Below are 22,714 nucleotides of genomic sequence, written 5' to 3'. Positions count from 1 at the left end.
TGGCTGTAGCTTTATAGTAAGTCTTGAAATAAAATAGTAAGTCTTCCAACTGTGTTCTTTGTTCAAATTTCTTTGACTGTTGTATTAGTCCCTTCTCGCACTGCTCTAAAGAAATACTTGAGACTGGGTAATTTGTAAGGAAAACAGGTTTAATTGGCTGATGGTTCTGCAGGCTGTACAGGAATCATGGCTGGGTTAGGAAACTTACAATCATGGCCAAAGGCAAAGGGGAGGCAGGCATATCTCACATGGCAGGAGCAGGAGGAAGAGAAAGAATAGGGAGGTGCTACACACTTTTAAACAACCAGATCTCATGATAACTCACTATCATGAGAACAGCACCAAAGGGAAAATCCACTCCCATGAACCAATCACTTCCCACCAGGTCCCAGCTCCAACACCGGGGACTACAATTTGACATGAGATTTGGGCAGGGACACAGACCCAAACCATATTAACTGTATTCTATGACCTTGGATTTCTTTGTAAGTTTTAGAATTACCTTGTCAATTTCTCCAAAAAGCTTACTGGGATTTTTATTGGGATTCCATTAAATCTACAAATCAATTTGAAGATTTGAGTCTTCTATCCCATGAACATGATATATCTCTCCATTTATTTAGGTCTTCTGTACTCTCAGAATGTTTTGTACTTTTCAATGTAGAACTAATTCTTATACATATTTTGTTAAATTTATCCAAAATATTTAATTGCAAGTGAGATTTCTAAAATTTCAGTTCCTATTATTTGTTACTATTATGTAGAAGTACAATTAATGTATTAGTATAGTATAATTAGTATAGTATTAATATAGTATAATTCTTTAAATACTATAAAGCCAAATCCAGGAATATGATATATATTAGTATATAAAATATATTAATGCAATATAATTATAGAATAATTATAATTCTATATATTGTAGTAATGACAATATAATTATAATTATTATATTGCATCTCTATATAACTATATAATACAATATAATTATATTGTATTATATATTTATATGATTATAATCTATCATGTATAATTACCATAATTTTGTTTTAAATGCCATAAAACCAAAGTCAGTAATATTACATAGCTAAGACCTTCCATACGATATGGATTAGAAGTAGTGAAAGTAAATATACCTCCATTTTTCCCAATCTCAGAAGAAAAGCATTGCATCTTACCATTACATATGATGATATCTATAGGTTTTTTGTAGATCCCATGTGTCAAGTTGAAGATGTAATATTACTGGATTTGGTTTTACAGTATTTAAAACCAAATTGTACTAATTATATGTAATATAAATATATATTCTATTACTGGATTTGGTTTTATGATATTTAAAGAACTATTTTCATATATTTTTGTGAGGTATATTAGTCTGTAGCTTTCTGTTTCTGTGGTATTTTGGTCTAGTTTTGGTATTGGGGTAATACTGGCCTCATAAAATGAGTTTAGAAGTGTTTCATCCTTTCCTCTTTTCTGAAAGAGTACATGTAGGATTGGTATAATGACTTCCTAAAATTTGATAATGATGTGTAGTTTTGTAAAACTCTTTGATTTTGATGTTAGAGTAATAATGGGCCTATAAAGTAGGAATTGTTTCCTTTTCCTTTTTGCTGAGTTTAAGTACTGGTATTGTTTTTTCCTTAAAATGTTTAAATTTACTAGTGAAGTTCCCTATACCTGAAGTCTGTATATATGTGCAGGGGGTAATTTTGTGGATATCAAAGTGATATCGTAGTTGGAGAATGATGTCTGGAGCCAGAAAGTCTGTTAAAAGTACTTAGTTCTCATTGACTCTGTTTACAAGTCTTAGCTTATCTAACTGTGCCTCAGGAATACACAATTATTGTTCCACCTCATATAATTGTTTTAAGGGAAAAAAATGTAAAAACATATGAATGTGCTTGCTATTTGATACCCATGTGATTCTTTTCTTGCTATATGTTTCTAACTGCAACTTTTCCTTTTTTACAGAGGAGGATAAATATAATATTTACTCACCTTTGCTCTTCAAGTGTTTCCTGGCAGAAGGAATTGTCAATGGGCATACTTTGTTGGTTGCATCTGCTAAAGAGGATCCTGCCAACATTTTACAGGTATAGAATATATGAACTTAATATTGCATTTTGAATGTTTCATGAAAAAATATTTTTATGTATGTAAACAAGATATATGTTTGTATATATACAAACTGTATTTAAATGCATTAACGGGATTATACATTTTTAAAAATCTCAGTAAAAAGTATCAAATTTATTTGAACATAGAGTTATATTTTAAAGTAATGTTCTTGAACAATTTTTTAAAACTTCATATGAGAGGTGGGGAAACATTAAGCTAATAAAAACTGACACTAAGTAAAATTACTGGACCAGGCATTCACAAAAGTCATGCTTAATAGCAAAAATTCTAGTTTACACTTCTTATCGAAGAAAGGGGAAAATATCCTTTAATTTTTTTGCTTCTAATTATAACATCTTCATTTTGACTACTACTATGGCAAAGCAAATTTTCCAAAGTCTAAGTTTTCTATACTGCTAACAAAGTATGGGTTAACTGTTGCTCTTAAGAAGCCTTTAAAAGAAACTTGGAATTCGAATTTTCAGCCTGAAACTATTATATAAAGTATAGGAAATCACTACTATATGAGTTAAAGCAAATAATGGAATAAAAACAAAAGGCACATTTATATAATCAGCAAATTGGCTGATAAGACATTTTAAATATTTTACATTTCTACTTAGCACAAGCAAAAATAAACTGATTCCAAGGCACTACAATATTTGCCATTTTTACTGCAAGCTTTAGGCAATTTTTTTTTCTTTTAATTTTGAAGAGATGAGGTCTCACTATGTTGCCAGGCTGGTCTTGAATTCCTGGCCTCAAGGGGTTCTCCTACCTGGGCCTCCCAAAGTTCTGGGCTTACAGGTATGAGCCACCACATCCAGCCTAGTGCAAGCTTTAATCATAGTTTCATTCTAAATGTATCTAAGGAAATTAAAATGTTCATACATAAAAAAATTATTATATCTGATAGGTAATATTCTACACTGTCATGATAATAAGAGAACTCTGGAAAACATTACATGAAGCAAAACAATTGCAGATTGTTTGGTAATTATATTACCAATATGCCAGAGGTATAAATCAGAAGAGTCAGATACTAGAAGTACACATTGATTAATATTAGTTTTCTTGGAGAATGCTACAAATGATTCTCTTCCATGATAAAATATGTCATTAATGTACCGAATCTTTAAGCCAAAGCACACTTTTTTCCTCAGAGAGGACACTTTTTTAACTTTTAGAATTCTTAGTTTCTTTGTCCATAACAGAATCCTAATTTAAGCCATTATTTGAATAGAGTTAATAATCTAAAGTCATTTTTCCATAGGATATTTTAATTTTAGTACATAGTTTGCAAAATGGCAAATTAGTCATTTATAAGGAATTTGTAACATAATAAATACTAATTCATAATACCTGTGAACAAATGCCAACAAACTTCTTTGCCTTAGTATAAAAGTTACAATAATGCTGAGGTCAAAACTAACATAATTCGTTCATATGATTCAGATTTTGCTTGTTAAATACTACTACTATAAAATCCAAAGCAGAAACCTGTATATAATTGATTTTCCTCTGATTGTAGGGCTTATTTTTTTTTCAATCACTTTTTTAGTTGTTTACTTTTTACGATATTTTTTGGTGTTTTCTTTTGCTCTTTTTCCTGCCTTTTATCATCTTGGCCAACTTCCGGACAGTGCTACACTTGCTAGGAGCAGTGGAGTAAAGGCCAAAACCATTGTTGTAAGTAAGCTATACAGGTTCTTCATGGCATATTCCACAATATACTGAGACTAAGATTTTATATGAAACATCTATATAGCCATCATAGGAAAATTTTGCCAACCAGAAGCAGAAATACCTATATATGCTTTTTAAAATAAAGTGTTTTATTTTTATTTTTTCCTCTTTCAACCCAGGTAGCTGATGTTAAAAATTTTCAGTTTGCTTTAGAGAATACTTTAATTTCAAAACTAATCCCTGACATCTTTCTTAGGGGTGCCTTGAATTTGTACAAGTTAGTATTAAAAATCTCAGTGTACTTTACATATCCTTCTTTAGATGATGTGAGGGAGTTTGAAGCTGTAAAAGCTTTTCATCAAGCTTTCATAAAATAGCCAGTCATTTATGGAAGTAATTGTGTGTTGCAAAGACTTAGTCATACAACAATTTTATGGTGTAGGAGAATAAAATATAAAACTATAGTTAAAAACAAAACAGACTCTTAAAAAGTACACCATGTCTGACCCAGTTGCATATGTCTGACCAAGATAGATTAATAAAGTCCAGATTTCTCCTCATGCCTGAAACAGCTGGAAAAAAAAAAAAAGCAGCACAGAATATAAGAAATAACAGTTTTCAAAGCACTTGGCATCAGATAATAAAAGTGATTCCTAGATATACAAAACAAAGAAGGCAAACCCTATAACTTCCCTACCTTACTGAGTACAGTGTTTCTGAGCCACAGTGCAAAGAAGAGAAACACAAGATAAGATGACCTTCAGGCGGCACAGCTAGGAGCACAACGAGGTCAAGGAAATTCTGTTTATAAATCAGAGTACCTGAATGGGAAGTACCTGAATACATCCAGTGAGTTAGAGATCTGCATAGGGACTCCCTCTAGTCTTCAGTTGAGTGCTCACCTGTACATGTACATGAGGAAATGGCCTGAGGCTAGAAAAGGAACTACCTGACAATATTAGAAGTAACAATCCCCAGGGCCAACAGTAATTCCTGCTCCCACATGCCAGAGTGAAAAACTTCATGATTCATGAGATGTCAGGTGGGGTATTTAGAAGAGTTTTGCATTGGTAAAGAGCAAAATTATCCCCAGTTTATAAAACACTGCTCTGGTCCTGTCCAATGAGGCTTAAAAACAAGGTCTGAAGTAACCAGCTGTTTTCAAGTAACTTAACTGTGTCCCAGTCCAAAGCTCAAAGTACGGTAATATTAAAGTGTCCAGCACTCAACAGGATAAAATATTCTGTGTCTGGTTTCCAATTAAAACATAGTAGACATGCAAAAAATAAGAAAATATAATTTTAATAAGGAGAAAAGTCAAAGCAAAAAAGAAATGTCACGATAGAATTAGCAGATGAAAACATAAGTTTTATTATAAGTATATTCTAAATATTCAATAAGCTAGAAGGAAGATTAAACATGTTAAATGGAAACATGGAAGATGTAAATATAAACACATGTTAAACTTCTAGAGATGAAAACTACAGTGACTGCAATGAAAAATACAGTTGAGGTGCAAAGTGGATTAGACACTGAAAAAGAAAAGGCTAATAAATTTGAAGACATGGCATTTAAAATTATACAAGATGAAACCTGCAAAATAGACTGGGGAAAGAAAAGGACGTTTGCATTAGTGAGCTATAAGATAACTTAAGGGTCTCTAACACGTGATTGGACTCTGTGAAGGGAGAAGGAGTGGTACAGAACAAATATTTGAAGAAATAAGGAATGAAAGTATTCCAGAAATAATGAAAAATATACCACAATTCTAAGGTGTCTGGCAAACGCCAAGTTTTAAAAGTCCTGAAGAAAACAACATCAATGCACATCATAATCAAATTTGTTGAAACAAGTGATAAAGAGAAAATCTTGAAAGTGACCAGAGATAAAAGCACATTACATAGATAGAACCAAAGATAAGAATGACAGCTGACTTTTAGTTTTAGGCAATACAAACCAGAAAACAAGGAGGAAGTCTTTAAAATGCTAAAAAATAAAAATAAAAACATGCTATCAATTCAGAAGTCTATACTCAGCAAACATCTTTCATAAACAAAGATTTTGCAATTTTAAAAAGTTTTTTATGAAAGCAAAATAAAGACTTTCTCAAATGCTAAAATCCAAAAGAAGTCACAACCACCAGACTTGCATTGTAAGAAATACTAAATAAAGTTTTTCACAAAAAAAAATCAAAATAATACCAAATGAATATTTGGATCTAAACAAAGATATCAGAAGGACTGGAAATAAGTAAATATATAATACTTTTATTTAAGTGAATATAAAATACTTTTTTTCTCATTTTGTAAAGATGAAGTCATTAATGGTGAGAAGGAGAGAATAAAGGAAAAATGCAGAATTTGGAGCATGATGGATATATTTTTTGTCTTGATTATATTATTGGCTTCCAAAGTATATGTGAAGGGACTTCAAAAAGTTTGTGGAAAAATGGAATTAAAACATAAAACCGTAAACATTATTTCAAAACATAAGCTCCATCAAGTTCAAGACACTTTTGTGAGTGAGGATACCAGCCATTTAGTCGATTCTTAAAGAACTGAGGGTCCTGGGAATTTAACCATGTCAGTAGTCTTTTTTACTTTAACTGAAGAAAAATGGTGACATTTACAGATATTTTTTTAAGATTGGGAAATAAAGAGAAGTTGGAAGGAGCCAAATCAGTACTGTAAGATGGACACATAATGATTTCCCATCGAAACTCTTGCAAAAATACCCTTGTTAGATGAGAGGCATAAGCAGGAGCTTGTCGTGGTGGAAAATGACTCACTGGTGAAGATTTCCCAGACATTTTTTCTGCCAAATCTTTGGATATATTTCTCAAAACAGTCATAATAAGCAGATGTTGTTCTTTGGCCCTCCAAAAAGTCAACAAACAAAATGCCTTCAGCATCCCAAAAAGTTGTTGTCATGACCTTTGCTCTTGACTTGTCCCCTTGTGCTTTCACTTCATCACTTCGACCTCTTGCTAGCCATTGCTTTGACTGTGCTTTTTCTTCAGGATCATACTGGTAAAACCATGTTGCATTGCCTGTAATAATTTGTTGAAAATGCTTCAGGATCATGATCGCACTTGTTTAAAATTTCCATTGAAAGCTCTGCTCTTTGCAGCTGATTTTGGCATAACAGTTTTGGCACCCATAGAGTGGAAAGTTTGCTCAACTTTAATTTTTTAGTCAGAATTGTGTCAGCTGAACCAATTGAAACGTCTGTGGTATTGGCTATTGTTCTGCTGTTAATCATTAGTCCTCTTCAATTAGGGCATGAACAAGATGAGTTTTTTCCCTGCAAATTGATGTGGATGGTCTGCAGCTGCAGCCTTCATCTTCAACATCATTTCATCCTTTCTTAAAATTAGTTATCCATTTGTAAAGTGCTGATTTCTTTGGGGCATTGTCCCCATAAACTATTCTCAGAGCATCGATGATTTTACCATTCTTCAACCCAAGCTTTACCATAAATCTGATGTTTTTTCTTACTTCAATTTTAGCAGAATTCACATTCTCTAATGGGTCTCTTTCTAAACTGCTAACTGTTCTTCTTAGTGCCTCAAACTAGATCTTGTTAAGGCAAATTAGTATGAGTTTATTTTGGTGCAGAAAAGTTTTGGAAGTTATGCATAGTTTTTTTCACAATACGCTTTTACCATAAACTTTTTAAAGACTCCTTGTACCTCTGTAGAATATTACCAAATTATATGCATTAAGTATGGGCAGTTTGTTATGTGTCTGTTATACCTGAATAAAGCTATTTCTAAGAAAAATGGAATTTCAGTTAGTAAATTCATGTTCAAGTACAAGTTCTGCTGTTTTTTAAATAATTTCAGCAACTTGCTTGTACATTACCTCCTCTTTTATGAAATAAGGGTAACACTTACTGACCTTGTGAAAGTCTTTTCAAAACATATTATCACCCTAATTTTATAAGTAAGAGATATGAGACTAGGTTGACACAGATTTCTAACCTAGTAACAAAAATAATAATAATCAAACTTCCCTTTACTTTGGTTTCCCTAGCAATTCTGATATAAGTAAAATGTGAGATATTTTATTTAGAGGACTCTATGTCACTGTGGTCATCTCTTAGGCCTCATCTAACTTGGCTCATCAACAGCACTTGATATCATTGATCACTCATTCTTTCCTGATATGCTTTCTTCCTTTCAGGATAATACACTTTCTTGGTGTTCTCCTCTCTCTAACTGGCCACTTTTTCTTATTCTTCTTTGCTATTTCTTACTTACTTAATCAAACTTTTAATAGACGTGTCTTAGGACTCAGACCTTAGGACTCCTCTGTTTCTGTTCTCTCACTGATCACGTCTGCCCCAAGGATGTCAATACTATGTATATGCTGATGACTTTCAAATTTATAATCTAGTTGGACCTATCCTGAGCTGCTACTGCGTTCTGTACGTCTAACTCCTACAATTGTATATCCAGCTCCCTGCAGTACATCTTAATTTAGTCTGTTGGAGATATCTCAAACATAACATGTTCAAAACCAAACTCCTGAACTGCTCTCCCCAAGCCTGTTCCTTTTTCAGCCTTTCCCATCTCAATTAATGCCAACTCACATCTTCTGTTTGCTCAAGCCTAAACCAAGAATTCATGCTTATCTTTTTCTCCTATACTCTCCTTCAATTTCTCAGGAAATAGAAATATATTACTTTGAACATAAATTATTTATTGCTTGGCCTCCTTGTTTCTACCTTTGCTTCTCTTCAGTCTGATCTCACCAAAATATTCAGTGAGCCTCTTCAGATGTAAGTCAGATCATGTCACTCATCTAAACTCAAAACTCTCCAGAAGACAAAGGCCACAGTCCTTATAGTGACTTTCAAGGCCCTAGCTAATATTCTGTTACCTCCCCTTTACCTGTCTGACCTCATTACTTAATATCTCCCCCTGATTTTATTCTGTTTATATGAACTACCTTGCTTGCTAGGCATGCTCCAAAATTAGGGCCATTGGATTTGTTGTTCCCTTTGCTAAGAACTTTTTTGCTTCTCTCAGACTTTGCTCAAATGTTGCCATCTCAGCAGGGCCTAACCTAACTACCCTAATAAATGTTACAACTTCCTACTCCCACTCCCCAGGCCTCCTAATCCTGTTAGCTGCCTTATTTTTCTCCACAGCCTTACTGTCACCTGGTATGCTTTATAATTTACTTCTGTATTTGTTTATTGTGTTTCTTCCGTACAAGTCTTTTCTGTTTTATTCATTGCTATATTTCTATTGCCTGTTACAGTGGATGACAAATGTATACTTACTATATATAAATAGTCTGAGGAAACATGATACTCAAATATTTGGTCAAATATTATTCTAGGTGTTCCCATGAGGGTGTTTTGAATGGAATTAGCATTTAATTTGGTAGACTGAGTAAAGTAGATTGCCCTCCCTAATTTGGGTGGGCCTCAGCCAGTCAACAGAAGACCTCAATAAAACAAAAACACTGACCATCCCCTGAGTCAGAGAAATTTTCCTGCCTCTTTTTGAACTTGATAATTGGCTTTCTCCTGCCATCTGACTCTTACTGAAACATCAGCTCTTCCTGGGTCTTGAGCCTGCCAGCTTGCAAATTGGAATTACCCCTTGGTTCTCTTGGTTCTCAGACCAATGGACCTTGATTAGAACTACGCTGTTAACTATCCAAGGTCTCCAGCCTGCCAACTTACCCTGCAACTCTTCGGATTTGCCCACATTTATAATGATATGAGACAGTTTCTTACAATAAATCTCTTTGCACACACAAACACACGTGCTCTTGGTTCAGTTTCTTGAGAGAGCCTTAAATAATACAATTTTTAATGCATTAAAGCAGGGGCCCCAAACCCTCAGGCCATGGATCAGTACTGGAATGGGGCCACACAGCAGGAGGTGAGCAGCAGGCAAGTAAACAAAACTTCATCTGTATTTACCGCTGCTCCTCATTGCTCGTATTACTGCCTGAGTTCTACCTCCTGTCAGATCAGTGGTGGCATCAGATTCTCATAGGAGCATGAACCCTATTGTGAACTGCTCATGCAGAGGATCTAGGTTACGCACTCCAAATGAGAATCTAATGCCTGAAGATCTGTCACTGTCTCCCATCACCCCCGTCTAGCTGCAGGAAAACAAGCTCAGGGCTCCCACTAATTCTACATTATGGTGAGTTACATAATTATTTCATTGTATATTATAGTGTAATAAGGATAGAAATAAAATGCACAATAAATCTAATGCTCTTGAATCATCCAGAAACCATCCCAGTCTGTGGAAAAACTGTCTTCCACAAACCAGTCCCTGGTGCCAAAAAGGTTGGGGACTGCTGCATTAAAGGATTCTCTTACTCTAGAATATCATAGGTTTGGTTTTATTTTAAAGTTGTTATTTTTTCCTCTGGCTTTCTTCCATCTTCCCCAGCTTTACTGAGATGTAATTGACTAATACAAGCTTATATATTTTATATATATGAATTATTTTATATATATAAAAAAATGCATATAACATGATTTGGTATATGTGTACATTGTGAAACGATTACCACAATCAAGTTAATTACCACATCTATCACCGTACATAGTTACGATTTTTGGTGTGGAAGGAACACTTTAGATCTACTGTTTTAGCAAATTTTAAATATACAGTACAATATAATTAACTATAGTCACTATACTGTACATTAGATCCTCAGAACTTACTCATGTGATAGCTGAAAGTTTGTAGCCTTTGACCAACATCTCTTCATTTCTTCTACATTCTAGCCCATCACAACCATGACTCTTCTGTCTCTAGTTTTGAACTAAGGAATGTATTCTAGTGTTCATATCCATTATGCTTTATCTTGTGCATTTAGAATGTATTATCAAAGATATTATTATTGCTGACACAAAAATCTAATTGTCGTAAGCATTAGATTAGTTTTTATATAGCATTTCAGATTTGATAGTCAAGTTATATGTTCACCATAAAGTTGAATGTGTGATCTTTAGGAAAAATTAACTTGTTTGCTTTCAATGTCATTATTTCCTTTTAAATAAAGCCACTTACATAGATAAGTACTGAAAGTAGTCAAAGCACGTATATGCAAAATAATCTACAGAGTTAACATTTCCCTAAATTAATACATTTAGTGATTCATTTTTAAATTATTTGAATTTTGATTATGTTTTCATATTTCACACTGCTCTACTCTGAAAATATATCTGGTTTTAATACAGTCATTTCACCTGTTAGTAATATTTCCTAAATTCCTAATATTGTCATTTTATACTTCTTACATATTTGTTATGGAATAAACAGTATTTGATTTTTTGGCACACTTACAATGTTGTACAAGCACTGTGATTAGAAGAATAAAATGGATACCTAAAGTGAGGGGGGCACCCAAGATGGCCGAATAGGAACAGCTCCAGCCTCCAACACCCAGCGTGAGCGACACAGAAAATGGGTGATTGCTGCATTTTCAACTGAGGTACTGGGTTCATCTCACTGGGGCGTGTTGGACAGTCGATGCTGGTCTGCGGGTGCAGCCCGACCAGCAAGAGCTGAAGCAGGGCAAGGCATTGCCTCACCTGGGAAGCTCAAGGGGGAAGGGAATTCCTTTTCCTAGCCTAGGGAAATTGAGACACACAACACCTGGAAAATCGGGTAACTCCCACCCTAATACTACACTTTTCCAAGGGTCTTAGCAAAGGCATACCAGGAGATTATATCCCACACCTGGCCCAGAGGGTCCCATGCCCACGTAGCCTTCCTCATTGCTGGCACAGCAGTCTGAGATCTAACTGCAAGGCGGCAGCGAGGTTGGAGGAGGGGCACCTGCCATTGCTGAGGCATAAGTAGGTAAACAAAGCCGCCCGGAAGCTTGAGTTGGGGGGAGCCCACCACAGCTCAAGGAGGCCTGCCTGCCTCTGTAGACTCCACCTCTGGGGACAGGGCATAGCTAAACAAAAAGCAGCAGAAACCTCTGCAGATGTAAAAGTCCCTGTCTGACAGCGTTGAAGAGAGCAGTGGTTCTCCCAGCATGGAGGTTGAGATCTGAGAAGGGACAGACTGCCTGCTCAAGTGGGTCCCTGACCCCTGAGTAGCCTAACTGGGAGACATCCCCCACTAGGTGCAGACCGACACCTCACACCTCACACGGCTAGGTACACCCCTGAGACAAAGCTTCCAGAGCAAGAATCAGACAGCAACACTCGATGTTCAGCAATATTCTATCTTCTGCAGCCTCCACTGCTATACCCAGGCAAACAGGGTCTGGAGTGGACCTCAAGCAAACTCCAACAGACCTACAGCTGAGGGTCCTGACTGTTAGAACGAAAACTAACAAACAGAAAGGACACCCACACCAAAACCCCATCAGTACATCACCATCATCAAAGACCAAAGGCAGATAAAACCACAAAGATGGGGAAAAAGCAGGGCAGAAAAGCTGGAAATTCAAAAAATCAGAGTGCATCTCCCCCTCCAGAGGAACACAGCTCATCACCAGCAACAGAACAAAGCTGGATGGAGAATGACTTCGACGAGTTGAGAGAAGAAGGCTTCAGTCAATCAAACTTCTCAGAGCTAAAGGAGGAACTATGTAACCAGTGCAAAGAAACTAAAAACCTTGAAAAAAGAATGGATAGATAACTAGAATAATCAATGCAGAGAAGACCTTAAAAGAACTGACAGAGATGAAAACCATGACATGAGAACTATGTGACAAATGCACAAGCTTCAGTAACCGACTCCATCAACTGGAAGAAAGAGTATCTGTGATTGAAGATCAAATGAATGAAATGAAGTGACAAGAGAAGTGCAGAGAAAAAAGAGTAAAAAGAAATGAAGAAAGCCTCCAAGAAATATGGGATTATGTGAGAAGACCAAATCTACGTCTGATTGGTGTGCCTGAAAGTGACGGGGAAAATGGAACCAAGTTGGAAAACACTCTGCAGGATATCATCCAGGAGAACTTCCCCAACCTAGTAAGGCCAACATCCAAATTCAGGAAATACAGAGAACGCCACAAAGATAATCCTCGAGAAGAGCAACTCCGAGACATGTAATTGTCAGAGTCACCAAAGTTGAAATGACGAAAAAAATGTTAAGGGCAGCCAGAGAGAAACGTCGGGTTACCCACAAAGGGAAGCCCATCAGACTAACAGCAGATCTCTCGGCAGAAACTCTACCAAGCCAGAAGAGAGTGGGGGCCAATATTCAACATTATTAAAGAAAAGAATTTTCAACCCAGAATTTCATATCCAGCCAAACTGAGTTTCATAATTGAAGGAGAAATAAAATCCTTTACAGGCAAGCAAATGCTTAGGGATTTTGTCACCACCAGGTCTGCCTTACAAGAGACCCTGAAGGAAGAGACCCACAAGAGAAAGCTGGAAAGATCTAAAATTGACACTCTAACATCACAATTAAAAGAACTAGAGAAGCAAGAGCAAACACATTCAAAACTTAGCAGAAGGCAAGAAATAACTAAGATCACAGCAGAACTGAAGGAGATAGAGACACAAAAAACCTCCAAAAAAATCAGTGAATCCAGGAGTTGATTTTTGAAAAGATCAACAAAATTGATAGACCACTAGCAAGACTAATAAAGAAGAAAAGAGAGAAGAATCAAATAGACGCAATAAAAAATGATAAAGGGGATATCACCACCGACCCCACAGAAATACAAACTACCATCAGAGAATACTATGAACACCTCTACGCAAATAAACTAGAAAATCTAGAAGAAATGGATAATTTCCTGGACACTTACACTCTTCCAAGACTAAACCAGGAAGAAGCTGAATCCCTGAATAGACCAATAACAGGCTCTGAAATTGAGGCAATAATTAATAGCCTACCAACCAAAAAACGTCCAGGACCAGACAGATTCACAGCCAAATTCTACCCGAGGTACAAGGAGGAGCTGGTACCATTCCTTCTGAAAGTATTCCAATCAACAGAAAAAGAGGGAATCCTCCCTAACTCATTTTACGAGGCCAATATCATCCTGATACCAAAGCCTGGCAGAGACACAACAAAAAAAGAGAATTTTAGACCAATATCCGTGATGAACATCGATGTAAAAATCCTCAGTAAAATACTGGCAAACCGGATCCAGCAGCACATCAAAAAGCTTATCCACCATGATCAAGTGGCTTCATCCTTGGGATGCAAGGCTGGTTCAACATATACAAATCAATAAACGTAACCCAGCATATAAACAAAACCAAAGACAAAAACCACATGATTATCTCAATAGATGCAGAAAAGGCCTTTGACAAAATTCAACAGCCCTTCATGCTAAAAACTCACAATAAATTCGGTATTGATGGAACATATCTCAAAATAATAAGAGCTATTTATGACAAACCCACAGCCAATATCATAGTGAATAGGCAAAAACTGGAAGCATTCCTTTTTAAAACTGGCACAAGACAGGGATGCCTTCTCTCACCACTCCTGTTCAACATAGTGTTGGAAGTTCTGGCTAGGGCAGTCAGGCAAGAAAAAGAAATCAAGGCTATTCAGTTAGGAAAAGAAGAAGTCAAATTGTCCCTGTTTGCAGGTAATGTGATTGTATATTTAGAAAACCCCATCGTCTCAGCCCAAAATCTCCTTAAGCTGATAAGCAACTTCAGCAAAGTCTCAGGATACAAAGTCAATGTGCAAAAATCACAAACATTCTTATACACCAGTAACAGACAAACAGAGAGCCAAATCATGAATGAACTCCCATTCACAATAGCTTCAAAGAAAATAAAATACCTAGGAATCCAACTTACAAGGGATGTAAAGGACCTCTTCAAGGAGAACTACAAACCACTGCCCAGTGAAATAAAAGAGGACACAAACAAATAGAAGAACATACCATGCTCATGGATAGGAAGAATCAATATTGTGAAAATGGCCATACTGCCCAAGGTAATTTATAGATTCAATGTTATCCCCATTAAGCTACCAATGACTTTCTTCACAGAATTGGAAAAAACTGCTTTGAAGTTCATACGGAACCAAAAAAGACCCTGCATTGCCAAGACAATCCTAAGCCAAAAGAACAAAGCTGGAGGCATCACGCTACCTGACTTCAAACTATACTACACGGCTACAGTAACCAAAACAGCATGGTACTGGTACCAAAACAGAGATATAGACCAATGGAACAGAACAGAGTCCTCAGAAATAATACCACACATCTACAGCCATCTGATCTTTGACAAACCTGAGAAAAACAAGAAATGGGGAAAGGATTCCCTATTTAATAAATGGTGCTGGGAAAACTGGCTAGCCATAAGTAGAAAGGTGAAACTGGATCCTTTCCTTATTCCTTATATGAAAATTAACTCAAGATGGATTAGAGACGTAAATGTTAGACCTAAAACCATAAAAACCCTAGAAGAAAACCTAGGTAATACCATTCAGGACATAGGCATGGGCATGGGTAATTACTTCATGTCTAAAACACCAAAAGCAATGGCAACAAAAGCCAAAATTGACAAATGGGATCTAATTAAACTAAGGAGCTTCTGCACAGCAAAAGAAACTACCATCCAAGTGAACAGGCAGCCTACAGAATGGGAGAAAATATTTGCAATCTACTCATCTGACAAAGGGCTAATATCCAGAACTTACAGAGAACTCGACCACATTTATAAGAAAAAACAACCACATCAAAAAGTGGGCGAAGGATATGAACAGATACTTCTCAAAAGAAGACATTCATACAGCCAACAGACACATGAAAAAATGCTCATTATCACTCGCCATCAGAGAAATGCAAATCAAAACCACAATGAGATACCATCTCACACCAGTTAGAATGGCAATCATTAAAAAATCAGGAAACAACAGGTGCTGGAGAGGATGTGGAGAAATAGGAAACACTTTTACACTGTTGGTGGTACTGTAAACTAGTTCAACCATTGTGGAAGACAGTGTGGCGATTCCTCAAGGATCTAGAACTAGAAATACCATTTCACCCAGCCATCCCACTACTGGGTATATTCCCAAAGGATTATAAATCATGCTGCTATAAAGACACATGTACATGTATGTTTATTGTGGCACTATTCACAATAGCAAAGACTTGGAACCAACCCAACTGTCCATCACTGACAGACTGGATTAAGAAAATGTAGCACATATACACCATGGAATACTATGCAGCCATAAAAAAGGATGAGTTCATGTCCTTTGTAGGGACATGGATGTAGCTGGAAACCATCATTCTCCGCAAACTATTGCAAGAACAGAAAACCAAACACCGCATGTTCTCACTCATAGATGGGAATTGAACAATGAGATCACTTGGACACAGGAAGGGGAACATCACACACTGGGGTCTGTTGGGGGGAGGGGAGAGGGTTAGCATTAGGAGATATACCTAATGTAAATGATGAGTTAATGGGTGCAGCACACCCACATGGCACATGTATACATATATAACCTGCATGTTGTGCACATGTACCCTAGAACTTAAAGTATAATAATAAAAAAAAGAAGAATATGCCATTCTCACTTTACTATGAAAAAGCACAAAAGTATTGTTTTTAACATAATATATATGCTAATGTGGTCCAGTTCGTTTTTGTGTATGTTTAGAATAGACTATATTTTAAAAGTATGACTTATGAAAATTTGATTACAGTCTTCATAACACAAGTGCAAAGAGATTTCTAACATCTCTCTGAGAAGAATAAACAAAATATTTTTGTAGTGTAAAAAATGGTGTTGAATACTATTGATAAGTACAGTTTTCTACATAATACTCACAGAGGATTTCAGTATGCAGAACTCAATTACAGTTACACTTATAACTTTGTTTTCTTCAAATAGTCCAACAATGGATGACGAAAACCAAGGAGTTAACAGTGTTGAAGAGATACATTGCAGGGGGAAAATGCTATAATTGTTTAGTTTTAATTTTATGACATATGATTGGGAATTTCTAGAACCTATAACCAAGGCAAATATTTCTGTACAAGAATAGGGAAAAGACAATCTTATAGACCATAATTATCTTAAAGCTGTGTATAACTAAAAGACAAGTAAAAGATAAAAAGCCCATCAGCTGCCTAAGGTATATTATATAACCAACCAGCAATTTATCCATCATCCTTTGAAAACATATTCATATCTATTGTAGTCAAAGCTCCTTCAGGAAGTCACCATTAAGATGTAATGCTGAAAAATTACACCCCTTAGAAAATCCTATAGAACGATATATGTGATGTTATTAAAGCTTTTAAAAAACACTTATAAGTATTTTTCAGTTAGCTTTTTTGTCTAAAGGAATTTTCTTCATTATCTCCAATGTAATAAGTATTTTCCATGAAAACTTTCTAAGGAATGTTTTATAAAATAGTAAAAATTACATTTTTCTGTTAAAAGATTTAAACATTTTTTAGTAGCCTGATTTTTTATGAAATAAATTGTATACACATGCACACACAAAATTTTTATAGAGCTTGAAGACTTTAAGATTTTTATATCCTTTTCATAATTTTTAATAAGTCATGTGTTAGTGTTTTTAGAACTGGAGAAAATAAAAGAATTTTCAGAAGTAAATTTAAATGCTGTTTCGTAATATACCAAAGTCAGTTTTAAAACTCAGTTTGAATATTGGCTAGTGATGACATTTCAGATAGGTAGTATTCCTGCAGGAAGAAGTATCTAAGATCGAGAGCAAAATATAAATTGTTGCATTAACTTTTGAGTTATCTGTTATTGAGTATGCACTGTCCAGCATCAGCCACAATTAAAAGAAAGTAGGAAGCTAGGGTGCTTTAAAAGTTGTGTTTTTAAAATTTTACTCAGGATAGGTACATGATTATCAGCATATTAGAACTCCTTTGATGTTTACTAAAAGCTTTCAGTATATAATATTTTAACGTCAAATATAACAGCAAATGAATAATTCAAATTTAATCAATTAAGCTGAAACTTCCCACATATAATATCTAGAAAATCTTTCATAATTTAAAATAAATTCTCACTTTGTAATAAACCGTAAGTCAGAGAATAAAGATTTCATTAAAAGTAAACCATATCGTATTTTATGGATTAACAGCAACAGAACATTTGGTAATAAAGCAATACGTATAAAATGTTAAAATTTAGACTAACATCTTTTAAATTCTTTTTTATGGACTTTAAAGTCCATAAGTAAAAGTTAAAGTAATGTCTTAATAATTTGAAGGGTTTATATTATACCACAGAATACCAGACTTTTACCCAAATATTGAACTCATTTGTTAGGATTGGATTCATTGTACCTTATGTCTTTTGCTTTATTTGATTCTTTAGTTTTAACCAATATCAAAGATATTAGTTGATGTAGAATTAGGTGAAGCAGTATTATTTGCTAAATGATGTAAAGTTTGAATTACTCTTAAAAGTTTTATTTTCCTTCTCTCATTTTGGTATGAAGATTTAAAAGTTTGTTTTTGGCATCTATCTGTTATTCATGAAACAGAACAAAAATTAGAAGTCTGAATTCAGTAAAAAATCAATTGTTTGCTTTTACTGCATTGTAGTATAGTCTGGTCTTTCTGAGTCTGTAGAATCCAAACATATCTCAGATGCAACTATTGTTTTCCTAGTTCTGCCAAAAAATGGGACAGTTATAAGAATGAAGTTAAAGTAATAACCCTTAATTGACCAAATATACCATTGAACATTTTTACTTTGTTAATCTCCAAAGTTGTAATCATATACAGATTCAGAACAAAAGCAGTACAGTATATCATGTTATAAACAATTAAAAATTACTTTCTGACCCTTGGTGTCAGTCTACTTTGCAAGATTTAGTATACTTAATACCTTATAAGTAATATTTTTCCACACATTTTTACTTTACGTAGACTATATAATGATACTTATTATATTTCCTTAAAACTGTTTTAGCACTCTATATCTTTTGTTTGTCGTATAAATACAACTATTAGAAGAGTCCTTTGAAGGCAGAGCTATAATCAGAATATTTTCCCCTTTTTTGTCAGTGTTTTATTTGTGCAGAAAGTTATCAGGCTATCTGTATACTTTTCAGTGCTTACTACTCTGAAGTGTTAGTTGAGCCGGAAATTTGCTGTTTGACCCTAGGGTTTCACTCTTTTTTCTTCTTCTTCTTCTTCCTGGCTACTGTGAGAGCTTATTTAAAATTCTAAGTTCTCCCTTGGCAGCCACAGTTAGAGCTTCTTTGGCAAAGTAAAAAGACAAAAAAAAAAAAAAAATGCAAAGGCTCAGTACTGCTTCCAGTGACCTACATTTCTAGCCAGCTTTTAAAGATGGCATGTGCCTGATTCTCTAGTAAGGAAATGAAGGATAAGATAAAAATCAAATGTACAGGAGAATAAACCGACTCTCCACCTCTCTATGACTAGCTAGTGAGAAGCATTGCTGCTATGATATTCATATAAACACGTTTAGCAATGCTGTTTATACATCAATCAACAAAAGGAATTTCGCATGCAGAAAAGTCATCTAAGTCATACAACAGAAATGCTATGCCCTGTGATAGGACGTTTTTTCTCAAGAAAGTAAAATTTATTTGGAATCCAAGCTTAGATTTTAATTTCTATGTTACCACTTAACTAGCTGTAAGACCCTACCTAAGTCACTTAGCCTTTTATATTAAGAGAGGAGTAATACTTACCCTGGCTACCTTATTCCAGAATTCCAAATTAAAAATGAAATATCAGGTTTTCCATTCTAAATCATAAAGCATCTATTTTAGGCCTCAAATTTAATTTAAGAAATTTTATTTTTAACCCATAAAAATGAATAACCCATTCTTAGATGGTTATTGTTATATTCAAAAGGAATAATATACTATAGCACTTTATCATTATTGAAAAAGAAGTCACCAAAGTCAGAATTAGGAATATTAAAAACAAAGTTCATTTTTCTCCTGAATACTTATTTTTTCAGAAGAAAAGATATTCAGTCCTTTTGAGAGGGATAAATGACTTCAAATTCTGAAAACCAGAGCCATTAAAACGAAAAGAAAATACATTTTTGTCAGCTCCCCAAATTAACATATTATCCCACTAAATGCAACATTAAAGGATGCCGTGAAAGGAGAAAGACAGCACACTGTCAAGGATCAGATTAAATAGACGGGCTGTAAATATTTATTTCGTACAAAAGGATAACTTTACTGTGGAAACCCCAAAGAAGATAGAGCTCTCTCTCCAGCTAGTGTTGGGGTGATTCCTTCGGTGGCTAGTGTTTCTTTCCTAAAATTTTAAGTTTTGCTAATCAGAAACTGACACCTGCAGCAGTGGCCTTAGTTCACCACATCTGTCTTTTCAAATTATGATTTGTTAATGAAATCAGAGGCCTTTGAAATGTGTTTGCTGTTTACATAATATTCATCTTGCAGTTTGGCTGCATGTCTAAAAGTCTATTCGATTTCAAAAACCGGGTAGATGGTATTAAACTAAGAATAGATTTGAGACCATGAGGTGAAGCTTCTTACCTTTATTCTTTTTAAAACAAATTATAACATACAGGCTGCTATAGAATTAAAGACATCCGGTTTTATGTCTTCACCCAGTTGCCTCAACTTCTCAGTAATCAAAGAGTATAAAGAAAATCAGTTTTGGGCCAGGCACAGTGGCTCACACCTGTAATCCTAGCACTTTGGAAGGATGAGGTGGGCAGATCACCTGAGGTCAGTCGTTCGAGACCAGCATGACCGACGACCAGCATGACCGACATGGAGAAACCTCGTCTCTATTAAAAATGTAAAATTAGCCGGGCGCGGTGGCACATCCCTGTAATCCCAGCTACTTGGGTGGCTGAGGTAGGAGAATCGTCTGAATCCAAGAGGCAGAGGTTGCGGTGAGCTCCCGTCATTGCACTCCAGTCTGGGCAACAAGAGCAAAACTCCATCTGAAAAAAAAAAAAAAAAAAAAGCAAATCAGTTTTGTTCTATAATTCTAAATGTACCACAGTAAATAATTTTTAAATTTAATAAAAATAAAATGATACCCAATCTTATGTAGTGTCCCACAATACCCTAAGCATTTTTGCTTGTGTCCTTTTTCATAAGCTGGGTTTATTCTGGAAATATAAAACAAAATGACTTCAAACAAATGAAATTATTCAAATATTGTATGTTGCTGTGCTAGGAATTTAACTGATGTGGACCTCTTAAATGAAGATAATATCTCACTTCATTCCTAATTTAGGTGTTCACAGTAGATATTTTTGAAGCTTTAGACTACTTCTTTTCCAAAAACTTAAAAGTTCTATGACCTCTGTTTAAGAAATAATAATGATAGTAAAGATCTTTGTTACTATCTTAATTTCTTAAATGATAATGTACTTATATTTAGAAACATTTCAGTTATATCAGGTTTTTAGGAATTATTTTTGTTCATATTCAATAGGGACACTTTTAATACTTAGAAGAATTTTGCAGACATAGAATCTTTCTGTAACTCAAATAATTATTGTATAATTTGTTTGCTTAATATGAATTATCATCTGTCACATTTGCTTAAACACAGGTTAATATACACCGCTATGCAGTAAACATTTACTGAAGGGCATTACTACACATGGTCTCACTAACTAAACCTGCAAATTTCCAGTGATTAAGTGGAAAAGTACACTTTTAAAAATATTTTCTAAAACATATTTTAATTAAAATATTTTCTATTATAAGGACCACATTGTTTTATAGATATATACGTATAGTCATGTACCACTTAATGTTTCAGTCAACAAGGAACCACATACACAACAGTGGTCTCATAAGATTCTAATACTGTAGTTTTATGGTACCTTTGCTGTATTTAGGTACCCAAATACTTACCCTTGTGTTATATTTGCCCACAATCTTCTACTTAATATGCTGTACAGGTTGGTAGCCTAACAGCAGTAAGGTATACCATATAGCCTAGGTGTGTAGTAGGCTGTACCATCTACATTTTTGTAAGTACACTCTGTGGTGTTTGCACAATGACGGAATCTCATTTCTCCTTAAACAATGCATGACTGTTTATAACACCCACACATACTCATGCATGTGTACACATGTATACGTAATACACACACACTGAAGTTTGCATGCTTTTATCAGTGGTAGTCACCTAATTAGTAGCTGTCTTCACCTTAACTATAGAATTATTTGCAGGTTATTGTCTTGTATGAACCCTCTATAGTTGTACTGAATATACAGTATACCCAGAGCCAGATTAAACATTGACAGCATTTAATATATGAATGTTACATCATAAAAGAACCTGCCAAAGGAACATTCAAATTTTTATGGTTAGAAATATTAATAGATGCCAGAGTTCATTCTTGTCTCTCTTTAAGCATGGAATTTCTCATTTTAAGCTGTCTTCATAATAAATTTGTTTGAAGAGCACATTGTCTTTTGTTTTTTATTTTTTTGAGACGGAGTCTCACTGTTGCCCAGGCTGAAGTGCAGTGGTGCAATCTCGGCTCACTGTACCCTCCGCCTCCCGGGTTCAAGCGATTCTCCTGCCTCAGCCTCCTCCAAGTAGCTGGGATTACAGGTGCCTGCCACCATGCCTGGCTAATTTCTATATTTTTAATAGAGACGGAGTTTCACCATTTTGGCCAGGCTGGCCTTGAACTCCTGACCTCAAGTGATCCTCCCACCTCAGCCTCCCAAATTGCAAGGATTACTGGTTTGAGCCACCATGCCTGGCCTGAAGAGCACATTTTAAAATAAAGTATAATACAGTCTTTACATTATGATATATAAACTTAATAAAATGTGTATCTTAGTTCAATATATATATAAGAAAATTGATAAAATTAATACGGATTACATGCAGGATTGTTGCTAACAGTTTGATGCCTTTGATTTTGACATACGTGAGAAAATAATTATGGAGTCTAATATTAGAATGCCTTGAAAGTCAGCACATTTCCCTT

General features: G+C 35.0%; 1 protein-coding gene across 3 annotated transcripts in view; it reads left to right on the top strand.

Moving 5' to 3' along the window:
- Positions 1-22,714, top strand: part of ELP4 (elongator acetyltransferase complex subunit 4) — a 259,126-nt gene that overhangs the window by 30,548 nt on the left and 205,864 nt on the right. For all 3 annotated transcript variants that reach the window (XR_003115721.1, XM_025357974.1, XM_025357975.1), the window contains exon 3: positions 1,978-2,099. Coding sequence is in view for 2 of the 3 variants with exons in the window: in XM_025357974.1 (XP_025213759.1) it covers positions 1,978-2,099 (122 nt within the window). In the remaining variant the exon portion in view is untranslated. The remainder of the gene's footprint in view (positions 1-1,977; positions 2,100-22,714) is intronic.

The sequence above is a fragment of the Theropithecus gelada genome, chromosome 14 (assembly GCF_003255815.1).
Source record: "Theropithecus gelada isolate Dixy chromosome 14, Tgel_1.0, whole genome shotgun sequence".
Lineage (NCBI taxonomy): Eukaryota > Metazoa > Chordata > Mammalia > Primates > Cercopithecidae > Theropithecus > Theropithecus gelada.
The sequence above is the reverse complement of the archived record's forward strand: the minus strand, read 5'-3'. Positions and strand labels throughout refer to the sequence as shown.